Here is a 22,447-nt window from a genome sequence, read left to right on the forward strand (position 1 = left end):
TAAGGCCTTGAATAGCTTTATTGAAATCTGTATAAATAAACATGCGCATTTCAAATGTAAACCCAAGTGAACTCAAGTGCAGACAAAATTTTAACCTCTGTCATGCAGGAGGTTAGTTTACATTTAAAAAAAAAAAAAAAAACCTCAAAGCAGCTTTAAAATACCAGGATGAAACACCAGTTTAATATCAAGGTATAAAGCAAAGCCATGTCCAACATACCTCATTTATATCCTGGTCAAATGCAATTTTTTAAACTTTTTAATGCTAACATAAATAAATAATTTACCAAAATGTGCACTCACAGAGTGAACTTTTATTTACAATACACAATTTATAACCTATTGTATTTGATTAGTTCAAGTGAAGAACGTCATACTTTTTGCTTTTATCTTTATTTTTAATTATCTGTTTGAACAGTGGGACACAAAGCCATTCTCCAGGTAGTAGATATGTGAAATGTGCCCCGCAATCAAGGGTTCCTCTCAAAGGCAGTATTGTATACAAATTAACAATACATTCTTCCAACTAGATCGAAGGGAAAGCAGCAAATTAAAAAATGTTTCTAATTGTCACACTTATTTTGGCATCCTGGACCCCTGAACACAATTAACTGAAACCCAATTCAAAGTTCTTATGCCTTATATACTGTACAGGTTCTGACTTGAACATGCAAATGCCAATTCTCTTATAATGAGTTACCTTTTCAGAGCTGTAAGGCTATGGTGAATTCCAACAGGAACACACAAAGAAAATCAACAGGCCTACCTTTAAAACCAGTTTGCTCATTAATGATTTAAAGGTAGGTTATATCGAGAAATTCTCATCTAAGCCCGATACACAGTCATTACTATGGATACAGAATACTATTAACTCTGACCCTATTACAGAGTAGTTTGCAAGCTGTCAAACTATGAAAACTGGGGAGAGAGGACTTACAGCACAATTTTAAATTTTGGACTGACATCAGATTAAAATTATGCATGTCTTATAAGCAAGATAACAGGAATTATGTTTGCAGAGTAGATTCCAACAAGCAACAAAGGATACTTACATTTAATTGAAAAACTTTGTTAATGCAGCATGACATCCAGAACCTGTTCCACAGCAGCAGTAAGGTGAACATAATATTCTGGATGCACAACTATATCACAAAAGGTTAAAACACCTTTTCAAGCTATTTCTTCTATCATGATCAAATTAAAAAAGGTATTTTTTTTTTTTTTTTAGGGAGAAACATAGAAATTTGATGTTTTGAAACTACTGCTTATGTTTATGACATTTTCACTTATAGTCTGTGTGACAGCCTAAGGGACATGAATATATTCATCCAGAAACTAGACTTGGCAGTAGTATTCTTGCAGTACTAAGAAAATAAATGTCAGAAGTCCACAGATTTAACATTTTAGTCATTAACTCACATCCAAAACCAAAGAAAACATAATCCATCAGAACAGCAGCAGAAAACTTAAAAGGGGTTTATTTGTGATTTCCTATATATAGCTTGTGAATACAAGACTGTAAATGCATTAGAGACAATTTCTGTTAAAGATTTTATTGTTTCACTTCAAGTACTGCACATGTTAAAATGTAATAAAGATTTACATTCTGTTATCTGAAATTCCCCATCTCAGATTTTTATTTTTTTTAATTTGGTGGGCAATTTCACTCTTTCAATAGGTATCCCCTGTAGGAAAGTCTCTTTTATGGCTTCTAGTTCTTCCATTAGTTAGTGTGCATACAATTTTCATTTTCTATATCATTATCATTTTCATTGCTGTCTTCATCGCTTTCTAGTGGGATGCCTGTGGCAGCTGAAGCACCTTGTTTAGTTTCCCGGTCAAGAGGAAAAAAGCCAGTTCCACTGATTGTATCCTGTCTCTGGTAGAAGAGCACATACGCTGCTTTGGACTGTAAAAGAGTGCAAGACAGTGATGAGACTCCAGGCAAAACACAATCAGTTACAAGTCGATAAGGTGAAATTACACAGAGATCAAAAGCTTCATATCGATTCTTCCTGCATGTTAGAGAAAAACATTTTTGTTGTGTACAGTCCTTTAGAACGAGACAAACTACTACATGCAGATTTACTGCTGGGTTCATTTAAACTCCCTCAAGTTAGTATCACCAACAGTCTCATTTGTAGAAGAGCAAAGGGTACTTGCCACTATTTGATCCTCGCATGCAATTGACACGCTGCTGTCGTCAAAGTAGTACCATTTTCCATCGTCCTTATTTTTTGCGAAAGCAGTATCTAAGACAGAAAAGTGCAATCTTTGTACCTTCCTAGATTCATTACAGTCAGTTAGAATCACAGAATCACCAAGGTTGGAAAAGACCTAAAAGATCACCCAGCCCAACCGTTCACCTATTCCCAACAGCTCCTACTAAACCACGTCCCTCAACACAACATCCAGCCTTTCCTTGAGCACCCCCAGGCTCGGTGATTCCACCACCTCCCTGGGCATCCATTCCAGTTGCTACAGTTTGTTATGGTAAAACACTTTTACCTACTAAAAACCCCTGTCATGATAATCAGGCTTTTTCAATTTTTCAAAACACCACCACCAATAACATTCCTCCTCTAAATAAAGAAAATATACATAGAGAAAGAATATTTGAAATGAAAACCCTTAACCATTTCTTCATTATTCTCTCTGCTTTCAAGGAGATCTACAGTATACAAAAATATAAGCAAGTAAGACAAAATTAGTTGTCAGAGAACAGTAGCTCCTATGGAACTCTTCTTCTACACTTTTCACAATATCTGGAACTAAAAATTAAAAAGAACCTGCAATCATTCTTGAACTCTCATTTCACATAGATTCTTGTATTAAAACTCTTGCGAAGGAAGCAAAAAAATAATCCCTCGACCATTAAGAAAAGCCAATGATTGAAAGTGATCAGTATTTAAAATAAATATACAAAGTTGACATGTAAAGTGATGATATCTGAAATAACTTACAGTGCCCTCCTCCCATTCCTCCATAGTGATTGGAGACAGCAATCAAGTTGTAACGGCACGGCCCTGCGTTTGGATTAATAAGGAACTCTGACATGTCCAAATCACTATTAAAAAACACAAGCAAACCAAAAGATTTCAAGTTAATATTTTTGTAAACCATCTCACACTGCAATGGTCTTTGAGCCCTCTACTTTACACTTTCCCCCAAACAAACATACACTACGCCACACTGACAACGCACCTCCTTGACTCTGAGAAATGCAAATGGCACCAGTAAATTTGCCCAATGACACTGACAGACTTCTTAATACTCACCTATTGTCATCTGTATTTAATAGCTCCAATGCAAGGAATCCAAGAATAGAACCACTCTACATAATTGTTGGATTAAACATATGCCCAGTCATGCATTATATTTCTAGCACCAAAATACTTTCGTTTCTTACTTTATTGGAAAGCCAACCAATGTGTCCAACTTGTCCCTCATGTATCTGCTGTAGGAAAAGCGTTTTAGATGAACTACCAGTACTGGGGGAAGTGACCACAAGTCTAACTTTTTGGTAGCTTGCTGATGTTCTTTACAGTTTGGACAATACCTAAAAGCAAAAAAAAAAAAAAAAAAAAAAAAAAAATTAAAAAAACTGCATGTTAAAATACAGCACCATAGGGAAAGCCAATAACAAGGGAAAAACTGAATTGGCAAAAGTTTACACACACATTTCATCTTCTATTACAAGTGCCACTGATCTCTCTTCCAGTTTAAAACATAAGATGCTACTCAAAGCAGGTTCACGGTGGAGTTCAACAGTATTTTAAACACATCAGTGGCAGCTCCCTCCCTCTCTTCACCTACAGTAATCTCTGTAGTCTTTTCTCACAATTTTCTCACATTTTGTGAAGACTAAAGATCAGGAAAACTGAGTGTAAGAAAGCCCTTAAATAACATGCAGCTGTGTATTTCTCAAGTTCCAGTTTTCAAATCCATCCGTTTCCCATCTCATCCCACTGGCTGTTAAATTCACGTAGCAGTGATTATTGGAATCTGCAAAAGCTCTGCATCTATTCTGTAAGTAGGCAAGTGCCAAAAAGGCCAAGACCTGTGCTGGATTAGTGATGGCAAGACCTGAAATATCAAGAAATGATGCAATGATTGACTTTGTGTCAAGCAACTTCTTGAGCTGAGCAGTAGCATTTTTTTTTTGTTTGTTTCAACCTTCTGCTTAAAACATGCTACAAAAATAGAAGCACTTCACTGTACTTGAGTTATATGGTATCTCAAATTAAGTCTGTCCAGCATTGCATAATCTGCCCAACTTGGAAAAAAACAAGAAGTTTTAAGTCAGCCTCCTCTACTGCCGAAATAAAGGACAATCTTTGGTTATGAAAGTTTGGAAGTCTACAAAACTAAGTATCCACAAAAGTGGCAGACCCCGTCTTCAAACTGAAATCTTAGCTTCAAGTGTTTGAAGAAGATTTTAAGACAAATCCCAGAGAAGGATGACCTTACAGGAGCATTCTGTAACTGTGAACGTTCCAATATCACTCCTAATTCAGAATTTGGAAGAACCACAAATCACTATAAAAATCAATGGCATATGTTTGGTACATGAATTTGAAAGGTTCCACTGATTACAGAGACCTCCCATTCCACAAATCTGCTTAAGCACATCCCTATTTCATATATCAGCGCAAGGCAAGTTATGCATATTTGCATTAAAAAAGCTCTATCTAGTGACAGACTTTGTTTCCATCTCAGAAAAGAATATTTAACTCACCATACTGGATTTGGCATAGTATTTAAAATTCACCATGGATCACATCTGACAGATTAAAGCATCTTAAGAATCTCACCCTTCCTCCTAATTCCGAATACACAAATCACCTCCCATACTAACATAACCTTCCACGTATGGTAACAACTGCAGCTGTACGATCAATTGATATAAAAATACTTTTAGAATGTAACCATGCTCGAAGTTGTTAAACTTGGAGAGATTCAAAAGACCATAAAAAAAACTATCAGGTATCTCTGGAAGTATTTACATTTGTTTTTGAATACCTCTTGAGAAACACACCACAAAGTGGAATAATTTTGATGTCTTGTCCTTACCATGGGTCTTCAGCACCTAGTTTTTCCTTTGTTGTGAACAGCTCAATGCAATCTTTTAATTTCACAAAAGGCTTTTTGGGAGGCTTATATTCCACACTTTCATGTTTTTCAAAATCCTAAAGAGAAGTATTTCTTGAGTTAAGAGAACAAATGAAACAAAACTGATTTTAGTGATGTCGTCTTTCTATTAAGAGTTACTATATAGCTCCTATATATGGAAAAACTGATCAGAAACCATTCAAGCAAGAGTTGTATCACAGCTTTGGATTTATTACTAAATTAGTAAGTCTGAGACTTGCTACTGGCTTACACATGTAAATGAAGTTTGTTTAGGGCATCGCTTTTGCTATCAGTAATGTGGAAAAAAGTTACCCTAGTGCTTCTTTCAAACAGTTTTACTATCTCTATGCTACGGAAAGTTCTATTTTTACACTTCAATTTTATTATTGCTGGAAAGGGCAGCAACATGAAAAGCTTACCTCTGCTGCACTATCATCAAAGTATCTCTTCTTCAACTCAGGATCCCAATCCAACGCAAGGAAAGATCTTTCTAAGATTAAAAACATGTGTTCTCTTACTATTTCTAGTTGTACATCAGATCGTATCAATCTTGGGTAAACACTCAAATGAATTAAAAATCGAAGCACACACATTTTCTGCATTTCCCAGAGTTAATTACAATAACAAGTACTTACTTGGAATTTACTCTTGGAAGAAAAAAAAAAAAAAAAAGGTTTTTCAAGTATCACACAAAGGGAATTATAAAAATACTCCATGGAAATGGAGTGAGAAAAAAATACCAGAATCAAATGTTGCCCAATCCGTTCCCCATGACTTACCATCAAGCCTAGGTTGCCTGTCATCAAATCTAATATGCCTGGTATCATCTTTGATGTAATTTATGTCAGTATTGCCTAAGTTATTGAACTGGAATGTAAACAATCGCTTTTTGTGTCCCGTGAGTGGTTGACCTTTGCAAGTATCTTCAGTACATAATCCATTTTCAGAATCATTGTCACCTCCAACTGAATCTTCTGATTGGCTGTTTTCATTCTCTGAAGGAAGCTCCTGATCCTGGCTGGATTCATCATCCTGTTCATCTGTTTCCATTTCACCTGAAACAATTGAGCAGTGAGATACGAGGTAGAATAGATAACATAGAATCAGTTTCAGATTGAACACAAAATACTGAACAAATTTAGACATTCCAGTCTTACTTGGAGAGCCCTCTTCATGTATTCCATTTGGGCCGTTACCATTGATACCGTGCTCCTTACAGCACCGCAGGGATCCTTCAGTGTCCTCAGTTTCAGTGCACGTTTTTACGTATCGGCTGAATATAACAAGTGAAAACAACACTCAGAATCAGCTGATTTTTTTTTTAAACTTGCACTGTTCGTATCTGAGAATTAAAAGGCTACAAATCCTTCACAGTGTACTCCACTCCTGCAATCCTTTCTGATTTATTCAAAATAACTAAGTCTAATGCCTAACATCTATTGCTATAGGCAAATCTAGAATTCTGCTTGACTGTGATCTGTTTTCAACAGTTAATTGATTTTCTACCACTTGATTCTTGGTACTAGATTATGTTTGATCAGAAATCACTTCTTTAACTGTTCATTAACCATATTTTTAATGCAAGAAATATACAGGTTCACTTACATGGAAAGTTACATCAATAGAAAATAAAGCATAAATTTCAATTGGAGGCTATAAGACTAATTTCTTGCACATAATGATACATAGTACAGTCTAGTTTGTAAAACTGTAGCTTTACAACATAAATTAATGTAGAAATTGTATAGAACCTATAGGGGGTGTAATCACAATAGTAACTGGCAAAACATTTCTGTTTTACTAAGATCTAACAGCTAAGTATACAGTAGAATTACTTCCCTTCTCAGGCAAATAGAGATTGACTCTCCAAAGACTTCTTAAATTTTGGATAAGGTTATGATAACAGCAAGAGAAATAAAATCAAAAGCCTCACAAATTCACATTTCAAAGGGCTAAAATATATTTGCTTTCTGCTAAATATATTCAATCTTAAACTAATTACTGACATCTACTCAATCTGTCAGCAATGAATGTAAAAACAGGTACCCACCCCCTATAACTATTAGCATTTTTCTTTAAGCAATAACCTTACCACATTCTTAGCAGCAGCAGGTTATACAGTTTATCTTCAGTGTTGTTTCTAGGCACTGCTATGAGAAAAGGTTGACCAAACAACGAAGAACCACTATGGCTGTAGCTAGTGTGCCTGCACTTTTCCCTTAAACAAACAGGAATTATAACTTGTTCTGTATCTTCTGTTCTATTGATAGCGATTTCAAACCTAAAAATAAAAAATTGGAAACAGAAAGTTGCTATTTAAAATGCTACAATGGAAAAATAAACTAAAAACCCAACCTGATTTGTCTTTGCCTTATGTTCCAGTTTTTATCTTACGCTAATAACAAAAATTGAATGTAGCCATGAAACATCCTATCTGTACTTACACATAAATGTCATCACGTTCCATAATACTACTCAGATTTTCATCCATGGCAAATATCCTGTGGAACCTGTGATTGTATATATCAGTAACAATCATCTAAAAGAAAACGGAGTATGTACGATTAAATCAGGTTAACAAACATGGAGGTGTTAAATGCTTTGCTTTATATAAGAAATTACTCTCACCTTATCTGCAGCAACACCTGACAGAGCTGACAATGCTGTGCAAAGATCCAATATATTTCCAATTTTTGGAACTACTACTTTGTACTAAAAAAAAAAAAAAAAATTACATTAAAAAAACTTTAATTCTTTATAGACCAAAGATGCATGTGAACAAAAAGCAAATAAAAACCTTAATTTGTTCAGCATACTTCAAATACTCTTCTTTCATTCTTAAGCTATTAAGCTATTAAGTATTTAAATCAGCTAATACATTAAGTTACTGAAAACAGTACTTAGACCTTCACAGCTTTACTCATACAGACATGCACATGTTGAATACATTTACTAGTCTACACACTGTTGGGTTTTTTTAATTTTATTTTCTGCATAAGGCAACTAACAGCGCCAACTTTCACTTACATTTCAACAGCACCTACTTATTTAGGCACTGAAATATTATGTATGCTATTGAGTAGATTCTTAAACTTGGTATACATATTGTTTTATGAAGCACTATTGGAATTCTTTATTTTAACTTGTCCTATAAAAATCTTTGGCCTAAACTTCACAACCACAACAAAGAAAGCAGAAAAAAATGAACGATTATATATTCTTGAAGTCAAAGCCAAAAGCTTTTGGTAAGAAAAGCCAGGATATTTCTTTTCTTCAGGATGGTTATACTCTGGATTTCTCCCATGAGTACTTGTCTAAGTATCTCAAAATATCACCATGGCCTTTCCTGATGGCTTAACTTATTGTTAAATGAATTGCTACTGTGCCAGCAGCTTTTTCTTTGGTACTTTCTGACTACAAAAAGCAGCGGCTATTGGCTGAATTCTACAATTTCATTTGCAAAGGCAGAAGCTCATAATTAACAGTCAGAAAAAACCTCTCTGTGCTTCTTAGTGAGTACGCTGGCAGTTACTAATGAAACTTCAAACAGCTAAGAGTTATTTGCATAATAAAGACAAGATTAGCTAGAAACAAGCATAAGAAATAAGGCATTGTAAATTTGTAATTAATTCCAACATACAGTATGCCTTTGTTATCTCCTATACATATAATTAGCTACACTCACAAAAGCATGCCCAAATTCATGCTCTTTCCAATCTCTCTACATTCCTATATGCACTATCACCTCATATCATACAAGGGTCACCTTCAAATGGTGTGCATCTCTTGTGTATATCCAATCAGGATACACCCAAACTCTAGTTTGATTATTACGTTCTCTCCTTTATAAGATATAACCTGTTCTCATAACTAACTGGGCTCATAGTAGTTCTAACAGTAGTTCAAATTCCTTTGTTTCTGACTTCCCTAACTCATACCGACTCCAAGAACGTTCCTGAAATCCCCTCCAATTTCATTTTTACAAGTCTGCCTGTGTCTTATTTATTTCACTTTTTCTCCCTTATACCATAAGGTATAGCTAGAATCATTCCATTATTATGTTATCATAATCTATGTACATTTCTTATGCCACTTTTAGGTTTGCAATACCGTACTTCCTCATAAATAGGCAATAGAACTTATCAAAGAAAGAAACAAAGAAATCTCATCTGAAATTTTTGACTATTAAGTCAAAGCAGATTTGGCCTATTATGGCAGCAAAGAAGGATTCAGCACAACCTAATAGATTTAGGGCTTTTTTGCATCATTTATCACCAATCCTCTTATACTTGTCTTCTGAGGCTAAGAAACGGAAGAACGAAGTCTGGATTAGGCATACATGTATTTTTAAAAAATCATACAAATCCATCACAATAAAAATCCATTACAGTAAAAAAAGGAAGATAGCATATATTTTAAAGATTAAGAAGTCTTATTAACACAGCCATAAAGAAATCTCTAATACTGCCCTTGAAACTGACAGAAATTAAGAGCATGCTTTTAGTCTTCCTCAGACACTCTAAGAGGCACTTCACAAATCAGAAAAAGTAAAGCTTGATGAATTTGCTTATTGAACTTTTGAATTTTAACAATATAAAGGAACAGAGGATCATTTTTAATGCTCCACAAAGGAGGAATTTCATATATTAACTAAGAGGCTTACCTGCATAGGCTTAGCAAGTGGATCCATTCTGACTAAAAAAACTTCCAAAGTGCGTTCTTTTTTCATGGGCAATGGAAGTGTCAAATAACAAAATGGATCAAAGGTTACAGAAATCTTAGCACATTCAGGACAGACAAGAGTGGATTTAAAAAGGCCATGAAATATGTCTACGATGATGGAATCATTTCTTTTTAAATGGTTTTCCCAGGCTTCTTCAGCAACTACCTGTAATTAAAGCACAACCTGGGTTATAATAAAGCAGGAAAGAATGAGTAGAGAATTATTACTAATAGTAATTGTTAGAATATTCTCGGTTACCACCCAGCCATTGAAATCTTACTCCAAAGGACTTGGCAATTAATCCACCAGGATCACAGTTTAAACGCTTTTTCCCATGACAGAAAGAAATCTTTTCAGTTTTGGGTGGAAAAACTTCACGTGGTTTGGAGTAGGACAAAAGGACAAAAAAAAAATTCCACCTGCAGTAACCCTTACTACAAGAGTAATGATCAGATCAGTATGGTTGTGGCTCAGTGCCAGAGGAGTTTCCCTGAAGTAAGGGTACTAGTGAGAGGACACCGCATACTACAGACAAACATAAAAGAAAAAGAGAATAGAAACTGTTTTTCTAACTGAATTCAGCACTGAATGGAATAAAAAGGATTTGAAGTCTTCTGACCCAGTCCCCTGCTTCTCCTCAGATGGAACAGAAACGTATAGCAGTAACTTGAATAAGATCTCAATTTTAAGGTCTTGGTTTATGCTGTGAAGTCTCCTCCAGAAAAATCAACAGCTCATCAGTATCCCAGCCTTTCAGTGCACAATCACGTAAAAGTATCCCGCCGCTTATAGCTTTGACTAAAAGCAAGATGCCCAACATCAATAAAGACCACCTTGTCTGGTCTTCCATCCGCATCTTTTAACTGAATGTAAGGCTTTTTCCTAATTCGATTCAAATCCTCATGCAAGCCATCCAGGAGAAAAGCCAGTAGCTCTTGACAATCTTGTTGCTGATAACCAGAAAACTGTGGTGCAAATCGTCCCACTTGTGTCTAAAAAAGAAAAACAGAAATATGTCCGGCATCTTATTTGTTATGCAGAAGAGCTACTTCTGAGATGCTATAGAAGAAACTTGAAAAGAAAAATACTTACAAAATCATAAAAAATAAGCTTTTCAATGGTGACAGGAAGCCAAAATTCAGTTAACACATTTAATAAATGAACGCATTGCATACTGATGATACGACTTTAGATTTTTTTTTTTTGCCCATTTCTGTAAGTTTTGAATTCTGACACTACAAAACCCAAACTGACAACAAACATTCAGGTTAAGTTTCATACTAACCTTAAATGCTCTTGGGGTAACATAACTGTATTTGCCTGACCACATTTGCTTGATGAGCTCTGCATAAGATTTTGCAATTTCACCACGCATTCCCAAAGGATTGTCAAAATTCAACTCTTCTTGGTATTTGTCATTGAGAAAATATTCTGTTAGAGGAGGTGTGTTGCTCAGACACTGTAAACAGAAAGAATTTTTAGAATGATGATTTGAATTACTTTTAAACAAAATACAATGAAATAAGGAAAACAATGTTAGAACTTTGAATTTCTGTGCTACTCCTGACACTCCTTTGAAAAAATAATTTGCTAAAGTAGCCTTAAAAAGTATATTAAACTGTAATGTCTACTGCCAGCAAGGATGAGAACAGGTCTTTTTCAGAAATAAATGTTTTTAAGCCAAGAATGGCTGCAGCTATCATTATAAGTCACATATGGATGATGTTCCTTGAGCCACAGTGCAACAACACAATTTCTAACCAGGTTCAAAAAAAAAAAAAAAAAAAAAAAAAGAGAAGGTGGTTTTTCATAAATGAACAGCAGTATTATGAAACTCCTTGCTGAGAGTTGTTATAAATGCACGAAACATAAAAGGCCCTAAAGAGAGACAGTCAAATAATGAGAACAGACAGTGGGGCTTAATGAAGTCGAAGTACATAGCATTCAGAAAAAAAAGTGAGCTGGAAATAGGTGAAAACAGATTTTTCTGGCAGGTGCGTGAAGGAAGGGAAGGTGGTAATATTTGCCCCATTCCTTCTCTTTTCATGCATCTGCTTATGAATGCTGTTGAAGACAATAAACTATGCTGAAACAACAGGATTTGGGATCAGAATTAGTGCAGCCTTTCCTATGTTTTTTTAAATGTTGTGAAGCTGTTCAGCGCTGAAAGTAAACCAAGGAAAGCAAGGGCTTTAGTTTAGACTGAGATCATCATTTATTCTCAGTATACGTTTCTCTTTTCTGTCAGCACTTACAGATAGCAGGAAGTAATCACTGAAGTATCATTTACAATTTCAGGAAACCACTTTGAATTTCTGTGCTACTCCTGACACTCCTTTGAAAAAAAATTTCCATCACTTAGAAATTATCTCAATTCCATGCCTCAGCATATAAGGTGTAGGAAAGATTTATGACTACATATTTTAAGTTTTTTGCATTCTTTATTCTACTGAGGTATCTAAAAAAAATTAAGACATTTTGACAGTCTCATCTGCCTCTCTGCAAAAAAACAAAAGGAAGAAAAATTCTGGCTTTGCATGTGCTACTGTGTAAGATGCAGCAATTGAAACTGGAAGAATTACAATTTCATTAGGCAGGATAAAAATGGTTACTCTGTTGTTGCCTCTATTGTTATACTGGTGAAATACTTCAATGGAAAAAGAGTTGTGCTACAGAGCTGAGTTTGACACCCTTATTACACTCCTTGCTTTCTTTCCCTCCTCATCTCAAGATTTCATGAGCTGTAAACACCACAAAAAAATATCCTACTATTACAAGCCTTTTGAATGCTGACTGCTGGTAAAAACTCATTTTTCTCTTGCCATATGGCAAAGAATTCTTACTCCCATCCCAAAACACCACCTAAGATCTGTTGTCAGCCCTGAACTGATTCTCACAGCTGAGAGTTCGAGAATAATCTGGTCTCTCAAATCCATACCGAAACGGTCAATTTTCAACATATCATTTTTAGTATCAATCTAAATGAATAGATGGACTTCAAGTTCCACCAGATACTTGGAAACAGTTCAGTGCAAACCATGCTCAATTAACTACAAATAAAACTAATCTTAATGTAAAACTGAATGTGACACTGCTGACATAAAAAGTTTTGTTCCTTCTCTGCTGATTGTGATGCTCATCTGATTTCATAATAAACGTATTTATCTCACTAACCTGTCCAAAAACTATTTTTTCCTCCTCACTTTTCTTCTAGTCTGGACTACTCGAGTTCAAATCAGTTCAGCTGACCAGCTTAGTGTGAGTAATATCAGAACAAGGAACTGTTCTGATGCAAAATGCAAAAATAGCAAATTTTCCTATATACTGCTAATAAAGCACTGTACTTAATGCACTGACAGAGTGTTGTTTAATCAAGAAGTAAACTTACCTTTTTCCATTTATCACCTTATAAATGGGTTTTGTCACTTTTTCAGACTACTCTTTTGTATCCGTGTATGTATGATGTGAAGATTACAACAGAACATTTCCCTTTTGTTTGTAACTATTTCTACATTCCAATTTATGATTACACTGATGGTAGAACTGGAGAAAGTATCTATCTGAATGTGGTCATTTCTGAGATGCATCTTTTCTGCAATCTCTAGCTGTTAAAAGAACTAATGGAATTTGTCACATATCCACTGATGCATAAACTTCTCAACATAACTGATAAAGCAAAATACTTGCAAGCATGTTTTCTTCTTTAAAAGGTTGATGAAAGAAACCTATTTAAGGTCTTGATTAACACCAGAGAAAAAAAGCATCCAGAAGCCACTTAGAAAGAATTTTCTCCTTATGATATAATATGTTGTAGTTATCAAGGAAGACTTATGGAAAGAATCAGTAAGAGAAGTAAAAGTAATAATAAGAAAAATTATTCCCATCTACTAGGCAGCAATATCACTCTGTTTGACATAAGGTTTTTTGTGTATTTTGCTTTAAAAACACAGAGCAGTAAACTAGCATGTATACCAACAGATGAAGAACAACAGAAAATAACAAAAACTAGACAAATGCTGTAAAACTACATAAAACTTTGTGAACAGATGAGCTAACAGGATAGCACTTCATATCAGGCTGTGCAACCTCCACAAGTTTTATTTAATCTGAAAAAAATTTCTGTAAAGAGAAGTGTCTTGGTGTCTGAACCCCAACTAGAAGTTGAGCTCCACAATCACTGAGAAAAAAAGAAAAAGCAACAGAATGTAGAAACTTCAAGAGCAATCACCAATTACATGTGTGACGAAATACAGAAATATTAGCCTTCAACGTGACAAAGGTTAATATTGGAATTATAGTTCCACATTACATCCTAATTACTTTATAAATGGAAAAAAAAATATATTTTCCAGTAGCAGAACAGCCTGTGGATAGCAACTCCCTACTATAATCAGTATTAAAAGATCTTAATCTCCAAGAAATCTAGACAACAAAACAATGCTCTGTGCATCAACTGCATTACTAATGCATGCATTGCTGGTGCACACATGAGCACACAACCAGCCTGTGGGAATTCTAAAATACTCAGTCAAAAAGGAGACCTAATCATCTGTGAACACATATATACAGCTCGCTGTTTAAAATGAATAGCTCTAACTGGTATGGTGTGGGAGGCAATAAGATGCACGAGAAATTGAATAATAAATAATGATTATTTTTAGTGCCTTATATATTAGTGTTGTAGCTTCACTGGAGTACTATAATCTCACTGATTCTACCTGTCATCCTATGAAACTTTCATGCAAGATGAAAAATAAACAAATTATCCTTCTCTAAATCCACATAAATTAAATATGGGAAAACTTTATAGATCCAAGGACTCAGAGGAAAGAGGAAAGGAAATGCATGAAGAAGGAGGGGCTGGAACATTGCTCCCCCTGTGAGGAGAGGCTCAAGTATCATGGCTTATTCTCTTCTGGAGAAGACACTATCTCAGGGGGATCCAAAAACAGCTTTCTTAGAGGGAGGTAAACAGGAAAATGGAAGCAGGTTCCCCACAGTGGCATTTAGTGGGAGGACAAGAAACAATCAGTATAACGTGAAACAAGGAGAGGTTAAGGAGATGAGGCAAAAAGTTTCCATCATGAGGAAACACTCAGTCCAGTAAACACTGGAGCCAAATGCCCAGAGAGGCTGTGCACCCAGCCTCCCTTTTGAAAACCTTCCAAAGACTCAGCTGGGCAAAACCCTGTGCAATCTTGTCTGACCTCAAATCTGACTTTCCTTTGAGCTGGAGGTTGCGTCGAATTATCCTATGACCCAAGGGTAATCAGGAAGTATTAATTCCCATCTCATAGGGGATATTATATAGGAGTGATAATGAAATCTCACAGCAAATTACCTATTATGTCAGTAAACTGTGGAAATGGGGAGATACTGTGATCATGAAATTAAGCTTAAACATTGAGTATTCATGCAGATATTTCACTTCTTGATCTGTCCTACTTAACAACAATTTTACAAAAAAAAATACATTAAAATTTCTTATTTCAGCTGCCTCGTAAGAGACCAAGGTTAGATCAACTGAAACAGAGATCTCAGTTACAGGAGAATCATTTTTTATCATTTAGTATCACATGTGGTGAGAAAAACAATTCAGTTAATACACTCCTCCTTAATTCAAAACTCTGTATGCCTATGGCAACCAAAACAGAACACTAACAACCTGCTCATTTCAGGTTTTGGTGAAAATTTTTATATTAAAAAAACTTTCATCTTTCTATTTTTGAATCATAAAATGAAAACTATGTGAATTCTCAGGTTTTCACAGCAAAAGATCATTAACCCTCCAAAATGGCAAAGCAGTACTTAGGAAAGATCCACAGGTGGCAGCACAGCAATGCTTCAGAAAATTCATATTTTCCTTATTTTTTCAGTTTACATCATAGTCATGTATATGAACAAATGTGAATAAAAGACTTAGTTGCCAAGTACACTTTTTTTTTTTTGCTTGGCATGGGTTCAAGCATTTATAATAAAACGTTTTCATAAAGTCTACAAGCTCCCTTTCATCTTCCCTGTTTTATTGAATACTGAGAACTACAGGAATAGTGCTAAGGGACACAGTTTAGTGGGGAAATAGTGGTGGTGAGAGATGGTTGGACGAGATGATCCTGGAGGTCTTTTTCAACCTTAGTGATTCTATGATTTAGGCTCTACTAATAAAATCAAGCCTTAGAGTTTAACACTGAAGTAAATTAAAGTTTAAAACATGGAATATGCCTTCAAAAGCATTTGAAAAGCCTATGCAAGAGTTCCAACCCATTCATTTGTTCCATACTTGTTTTGAACTTTGTACCACTGAAAGACCCTATTTGAATAAACAAAAGGTCTCTTAAAATCAATCAAAAATCACACAGAAGGTTAAGGCACTAAGCCTAACTTTACTTCTAGGTTGAAAAACTATATTGAACTTGTAAAAAAAAAAACTGCCCAGAATATCTATATAGTACAGTTTAGGTGCAAAATCCTTGAGACAAGTCTGCCAGTCTGGACAGTAAGATATAAGGATGTGATTCTCCTGTCTGAAGAACACTGATAACAGTTCAGATCCAAATCATCTTTACTGTAACGGGACACCACAGCAAAGAGAAGCTGTCTGAGAAATGAAGTGGTTTCTAAAGCAGAAAAGCCTCTTTTGGGAACACTAAGGGATCTCAATGTTGGCAGAGTAGGAGAAAGATCAGAGAAAAGTAGGAATCAGCAGATAAGTGATTAAACTTACCTCTGTTCAAGGAAACTACATGGACATTACTCAGTGAATGAAGCAGAGCTCTTGACATAGAACATACTATGAATCTAAATGGAAATTATTTCAGTGCTTTAAATTCTACAGCAAACTTTTTTCTTTAAAGACAACAGATTTATCCTGATAAATAACTGTGTTTACCTAACTGCAAAGGAAGACACCTGAAGAATGTAAGCCTGGAATAAGTAAACAAAGCAAAATACAGAGTCACAGAGTAGCTGAGGTTGGAAGGCACCTCTGGAAATTGTCTAGTCCAACTCAAAGAAGGCTCAAAGAAGGATCAGCTATATCAGGTTGCTTGGGACTATGTTTAATCAGTTTTCATGGAACTTTAAAATGGAGATTCCACAGCAATACTGAGCAATCTGTTCCAGTGTTTGATAAAACATACAGTAAATTAAAAAATTAAATATTTAAGTGTAATTCATGTGTTTCAAGTTGTACTCATAGTCTCTTGGCCTTTCAGTGGGTATCACTTAGTTTGGCTCTGCATCTTTATTCCCTTGCTTGAGGTATTTCCACATGCTGGTAAAGTCCCCCTGAGCACCTGTTTCTCCAAGCTAAACAGTCCCTGCTCTGTCCTCACAGGTCAGATACTCCAGTTCCTTAATCATCTCTGTTGCCTTTCACTGGACTTGCTCCAGTATTTCCATCTCCCCCCTGTACTGGGCAGCCCAGAACTTAACCCAGCACTCTAGGTATGCCTCATCAGGACAAAGTGTCAAAAACAGGGTAAGGCTCACCTCTCTCAACGTACTGGCGATGTTTCTTCAAATATTGCCCTGGAGACCTTTTGGCTTCCTTTGCCAAAAGCGTGCATTGCTGACTCACGATCAGCTTTTTTTCTGCCAGGACCCTATGTGCTTCTCTGCCAAGCTGCTTCCCAGCTAGTCAGCCTCCATTCTTGCCCCACAGTGCTGGTGCCTGCGATTATTTCTCCGTAAGCACATGACTTTGCATTTTCTTAATTTGATGATGCCTTTATCTGCCAATTTCTCCAGCCTCTGGAGTCCCTCTGAATGGCAAATTTGTCTATCAACAACTCCTCCCAATTTTCTATCATCCCCAAACCTGCTGAGGGTGCACTCAACTATCCAGGTCAAAGACTACGGTATCCAACATTTCTAAGCAGAATTCCCTAGTTTCCTATCTACACCCTATCCCACCCCTTTTTTGCTTCCAAGATCTAGTGATCAAATGTGCTCAGATTGCTAGGGCCGTAGGCATTTCACATTTCTAAGAAAGCACTAAGTACCTTTAGCATGAATAATCAAACATGAACTAAAAACGTAATTGGAAAAAAATGCAGAAGTGAAGAGGTAGCAATAGGGAAAAGAGAGCAGACCTTGCACAGCATATGACACTTTAAATTTTCACTGAAAACAATTCTCAATGATTTTTAGGATTACATTATGTTCTTCAAAATGGTTTCCTGGAGAGATGGAACTGGAAGATGCTCCATACTTCCTTGTACAGAGTGCCAAATAAAACATTTGAAGAAAAAAAAATTGCTAAAACTTGTGATTCAACATGCCAACTGAATCTGCCTTTTAGTTTTCTTACACAAAACATTATCTCATGTATCAGCAAAACTTACTTGCACTGCACAGTTTCTTATAATTCTTATTTAAACACCCAACCTCTTAGATATAACCAAATAGCGACAAAGTCAAAGCTGACTTTGTTTAAAATGCAAGCCTCAGGATTTTCAAAATCCAGTTAATATAGTGGGATACGAATAGAGTGATAAAAGCTATGTAAGACACTAAATGCTAATCATTTTCATCTGGCAGTTTTAAAATCTACATATACGCAAATGCAAGCCTACTTTAACAAAGTTTTGAGCCTGTAGTCAAAATTATCCCTATTTTTTAGACAGTCTAGCTTTATTAAAAAATCGTGTTTTTACTAAAAATATTCTTTTACACTGATTTTAATAGTGATTCTGGCCCACAAAGAAAAAATATGTTTTTGGACAGCAGTATAATGATGCAATTCAGTAATCAAGAGAGGTTACATACGGAGTTTTATTCACAGAATTACAGAATGGCCAAGATAGAAAGGGATCTCCATCTGACTCAACATCCTGCTCAAACAAGCTCACCTAGAGCAAACTTCCCAGGATCACGTTTAAGGCAGCTTCTAAAGACCTCCAAGGAGAGAAACTAAAACCTCTCTCATGGCCTTCCAGGTACAGCCTCGTCAACACTGGGTAGAGGGGAAGGTTCATCTCCTTCTACCTGCTTCTTACTTTACCTAATGCAGCCAAGAATACTGCTAGCTCTCTTAGCAGTAAGTACACATTGCTGACTCATGTTCAACTCTGTGTCTAACAGCACCCCTGGGTCCTTTTCTGCTTTCCAATTGGTACTAATTCCTGGAGTTTTTGCCTCCTCATGTGTTGGACTTTGTACTTCTTGTTGAACTCCATGAGATTCTTGTCAGTCTATTTCTCCTGTCTGAGGAGGTCCCTCTGGATGGCAGCATGACCCATTGGCTTATCCACCACTCTCTCCAGTTCTGTGTCATCTGCAAACTTGCTAAGTGTGCACTCTGTCGCACCATTCAGATAATTGATGAAGATATTAAACTGAATTGGGCCCAATATTAACTCCTGGGGTATTCTGCCTGTTACTGGCATCCAACTAGATTCTGTGCCACTGATCACTATGCACGCTCAGCTGCTCAGCCAGTTTTTCATTCACCTTATCATCTGCCCGTCAAGCCCATACATCAAGAGCTTCTCCATAAGGACCCTATGGGGTACACTGTGAAAGGGCTTACAGAAGTCCAAGAATATAATATTCACTGTTGTCTCCTCATCTACTGGGCTGGTCATTTCATTGTACAAGCAGTGTAGAACACTGACAAAGTTCATTCAGAACAGATGACACAAATCCTCTCACTTTCAGATTAGCCACCTTTCTTGCAGCGTGCTAAAAAAAATCATTCATTACTTCCCTCACTATTCAACTAATTTTTAAGTATCCTTGAAACATGAATGCATCAAACCTTATGGATGCCTTAAATAAAATAAGGAATAATCATGGAATAACCATGTATACCATTACAGTTGGGGTTAACTGGACAGAAAACAGCTTTACATAATATGATCCAGAGGTACTTTTCTGTGGAAAAGCAGATGTGTCAGCAGTGCATCTTTGTGGCAAAGGTGGACAATTGCATGCTGGACTGTATTCGTAATAGTAGCCAGAGGCAAAGGGAAGCAAGTCTTCGCCTTTATTTGGCACTTGAGAGCCTGTTATTGTAATACTGCCCTTTTAAGACCTTCCCAGTGCAAGAAAGTGTGCCTCCAAGATGGTCCAGTGGACTACAGAACTACATACACAAAAAGGCTGAGAGCTGCAAACATCTGTTCAACTTGGGAAAGACAATAAATGGCAAAAAGCTCATTGCTGTCTGCAGCTGCCTAAAAGGAGGCTGCAGAGAACACGGAGCCAGACATCTCCGAAGTACACAGTGACAGGACTACCATCAATAGACAAAAGCAAAAAGCTGGACCCACGATCACTCTGAGGTCCTTCCTAACCCCAATTATTCCCTGAGTCTATATACAAAGAAGGGACAGAAAGTTACGTATCTCTAGAATGTAACTTCTTCTGAAAAAAAATTCAAAAATCTCATAAACTTAGCTTACAAATGTATGTGAACCTACTTTTTACCTAAATAGGCTAAAGAAGGAATTCAAAGTAATTACGGAATCCTTGTGATGACCAAGAAAAAGATTAAGTCTCAAATATGCTTGGTAAAGAGCCAATATCTTTATATACTTTGTAGACAAAAATGCAAAAAAAAACCCACTTAAGTACATTTTACAGTTTTTTGAACTAAGACTGCTTCGAAGACAAAAACATGAGTTCCAGAATTAAACAGGAAGAAACTAAGTTACTGGATCCTTCCAACACTAATGTATTTAGCTCAGAGAAGAGAAGGCTTTTGGGAGATCTCATAACGGCTCTTTCAGCATCTAAAGTGGGCCTACAGGAAAGATAAGGAGAGATTCTTAGCAGGGAGTGTAGTAATATGACAAGGAGGTAAACTGTTTTAAACTGAGAGAGGGTAGGTTTAGATAAGATATAAGGAAGAAACTTTTCAGTGTGAGACTAGTGAGGCATTGGAACAGGTTGCCCAGAGGAGCTGTGGATGGCCCATCCCTGGAGGTGCCCAAAGCCAGGCTGGATGGAGCCCTGGGCAGTGTGACCTAGTAGAAGGTATTCCTGCCCACGGCAGGGAGTTGGCACTAGGGGAGCTATAAAGACCTTTCCAACTAAAACCATTCCACGATTCTATGACTATCCCACTGAAGCTCCCACTTAAAAGTAAAATGACTACATTGTTTTTTGGTCTTGGTAAGAGTACAGATACACTACTATTTCCACTATTATCATAGTAAAGAACCGAGACTTAATATTCCTATAAAATATCTCATTCATGAAGGAGCAAGAGTCATAGGGAAATATGTTCAATGGCTCCTTGCATAGTAATCTGTGCTTTGAAAGGATATGATAATTGCATATAAAGGCCCAAAAATACACTGGCCATCTACTTTCTGACTTCAGCATTACAGTCTGCACCCAAGTATGTCTCAAAAAAGTATTTTTTGTAAAATGCCTGCATAGCAATCATTACGAAATAATGAATCACATTTAAGGTTTCATTCATTTAGAAAGTTCAGTCTCCTTCTGAAACAGATCACTATCCCCAGTGCAAGAAACGAGGGAAGCAATGAATGCAGCTACGTAAATAAGTTTTCCCAGTATACCAATACAGATATATAATTTCAAAGTATTAATCCTATTCTGCTCCTTACTGGCATCTCAATGCTAGTTCCCAAATACGGCAAGATATAACAAAATATTATTTTCCAAATAATACACCAAGCTAATTTTACTCTTAAGTACATACCTGAATTGCTGAATTCATGAAACATGTATTCCCCAAGTTACTCAGGCCACACAGGCCTGGCTGTTCATTATGCCTTCCTGGCTCTGAATAATCGTAATTCTTATAAGCAGTGTATGATGGGAGACAATAATTTGAATTTTTCACACTGTAAAAAAAAAAACAAAAACAAAAAAAATCACAATGTAAACATATGATCTGCAGTACCTCCATGCTTACAAGTACTTTAAAAGCATAAATGATTAAAAATTTTAAAGTAAATTCTGTGAAAAAGAAAAGATTAAAACCATTATTTAACTTTGGTAATAACATTAAATTCAGTTTAAAAGTCACCTCTGCAAACAACCAAAATCTAACATGCTGCAATGACTGCAGATATTACATCCCTACCCCTTTCTGACTGGAGCAGCTTCACAGCTTACTCTTTTCTTCACTGCTCCATCAAATTTAACACACTCAGACTTTAGACACCACCAGCAGCAATCAATCATTTATGCCCTCTTGCATCCTGCTACTGCAACAGTGAGGGCAGTGGGAATGGGAACGCAGAGTTACAGGTGAGAGCTGAGATTTCCAAGGCCACTGTGGAATAGCTGCCTCACTGCATCACACACTCTATTTATAGCTTCCCTGCTAGGACAGCACAATCCAGCATGCAAATGCAGGAAAGCCTTGAGAGGTAAAAGAATGCGCAAAATGCTTTGCAACAACTTCATTATCAATCACTATGATGCATCTATTTGGTGAAACTGGAGAGGACTGAAATAGGTAAATTGGTAAGATTTGAAACAATTTGTTTCTGGATGAAGACATGCAAAACACAAAATATAAAACAACAGAGTATAAAAAAACAGAGTGTAAACAAGTGTAGAAAGCATAACAGAGAACACTAGAAAAGCAGAAGAATCTTCTAAGATGAT

At 36.2% G+C, this 22,447-nt stretch overlaps 1 protein-coding gene across 3 annotated transcripts in view; it reads right to left on the reverse strand.

The window, feature by feature from the left end:
• Positions 1–22,447, reverse strand: part of USP15 (ubiquitin specific peptidase 15) — a 63,931-nt gene continuing 41,484 nt past the window's right edge. For all 3 annotated transcript variants that reach the window (XM_052667418.1, XM_052667417.1, XM_052667419.1), the window contains 15 exons: positions 21,531–21,675; positions 11,142–11,315; positions 10,690–10,848; positions 9,797–10,021; positions 7,762–7,845; positions 7,578–7,672; positions 7,226–7,414; positions 6,291–6,406; positions 5,913–6,188; positions 5,553–5,623; positions 5,074–5,189; positions 3,410–3,559; positions 2,964–3,067; positions 2,164–2,252; positions 1–1,909 (listed from right to left, as the gene is read on the reverse strand). In XM_052667418.1, the coding sequence (XP_052523378.1) occupies positions 1,724–1,909; positions 2,164–2,252; positions 2,964–3,067; positions 3,410–3,559; positions 5,074–5,189; positions 5,553–5,623; positions 5,913–6,188; positions 6,291–6,406; positions 7,226–7,414; positions 7,578–7,672; positions 7,762–7,845; positions 9,797–10,021; positions 10,690–10,848; positions 11,142–11,315; positions 21,531–21,675 (2,179 nt within the window). In that variant the 3' untranslated portion in view covers positions 1–1,723. The remainder of the gene's footprint in view (positions 1,910–2,163; positions 2,253–2,963; positions 3,068–3,409; positions 3,560–5,073; positions 5,190–5,552; positions 5,624–5,912; positions 6,189–6,290; positions 6,407–7,225; positions 7,415–7,577; positions 7,673–7,761; positions 7,846–9,796; positions 10,022–10,689; positions 10,849–11,141; positions 11,316–21,530; positions 21,676–22,447) is intronic.

Source organism: Tympanuchus pallidicinctus, unplaced genomic scaffold (assembly GCF_026119805.1).
Source record: "Tympanuchus pallidicinctus isolate F22 unplaced genomic scaffold, pur_lepc_1.0 scaffold8, whole genome shotgun sequence".
NCBI lineage: Eukaryota > Metazoa > Chordata > Aves > Galliformes > Phasianidae > Tympanuchus > Tympanuchus pallidicinctus.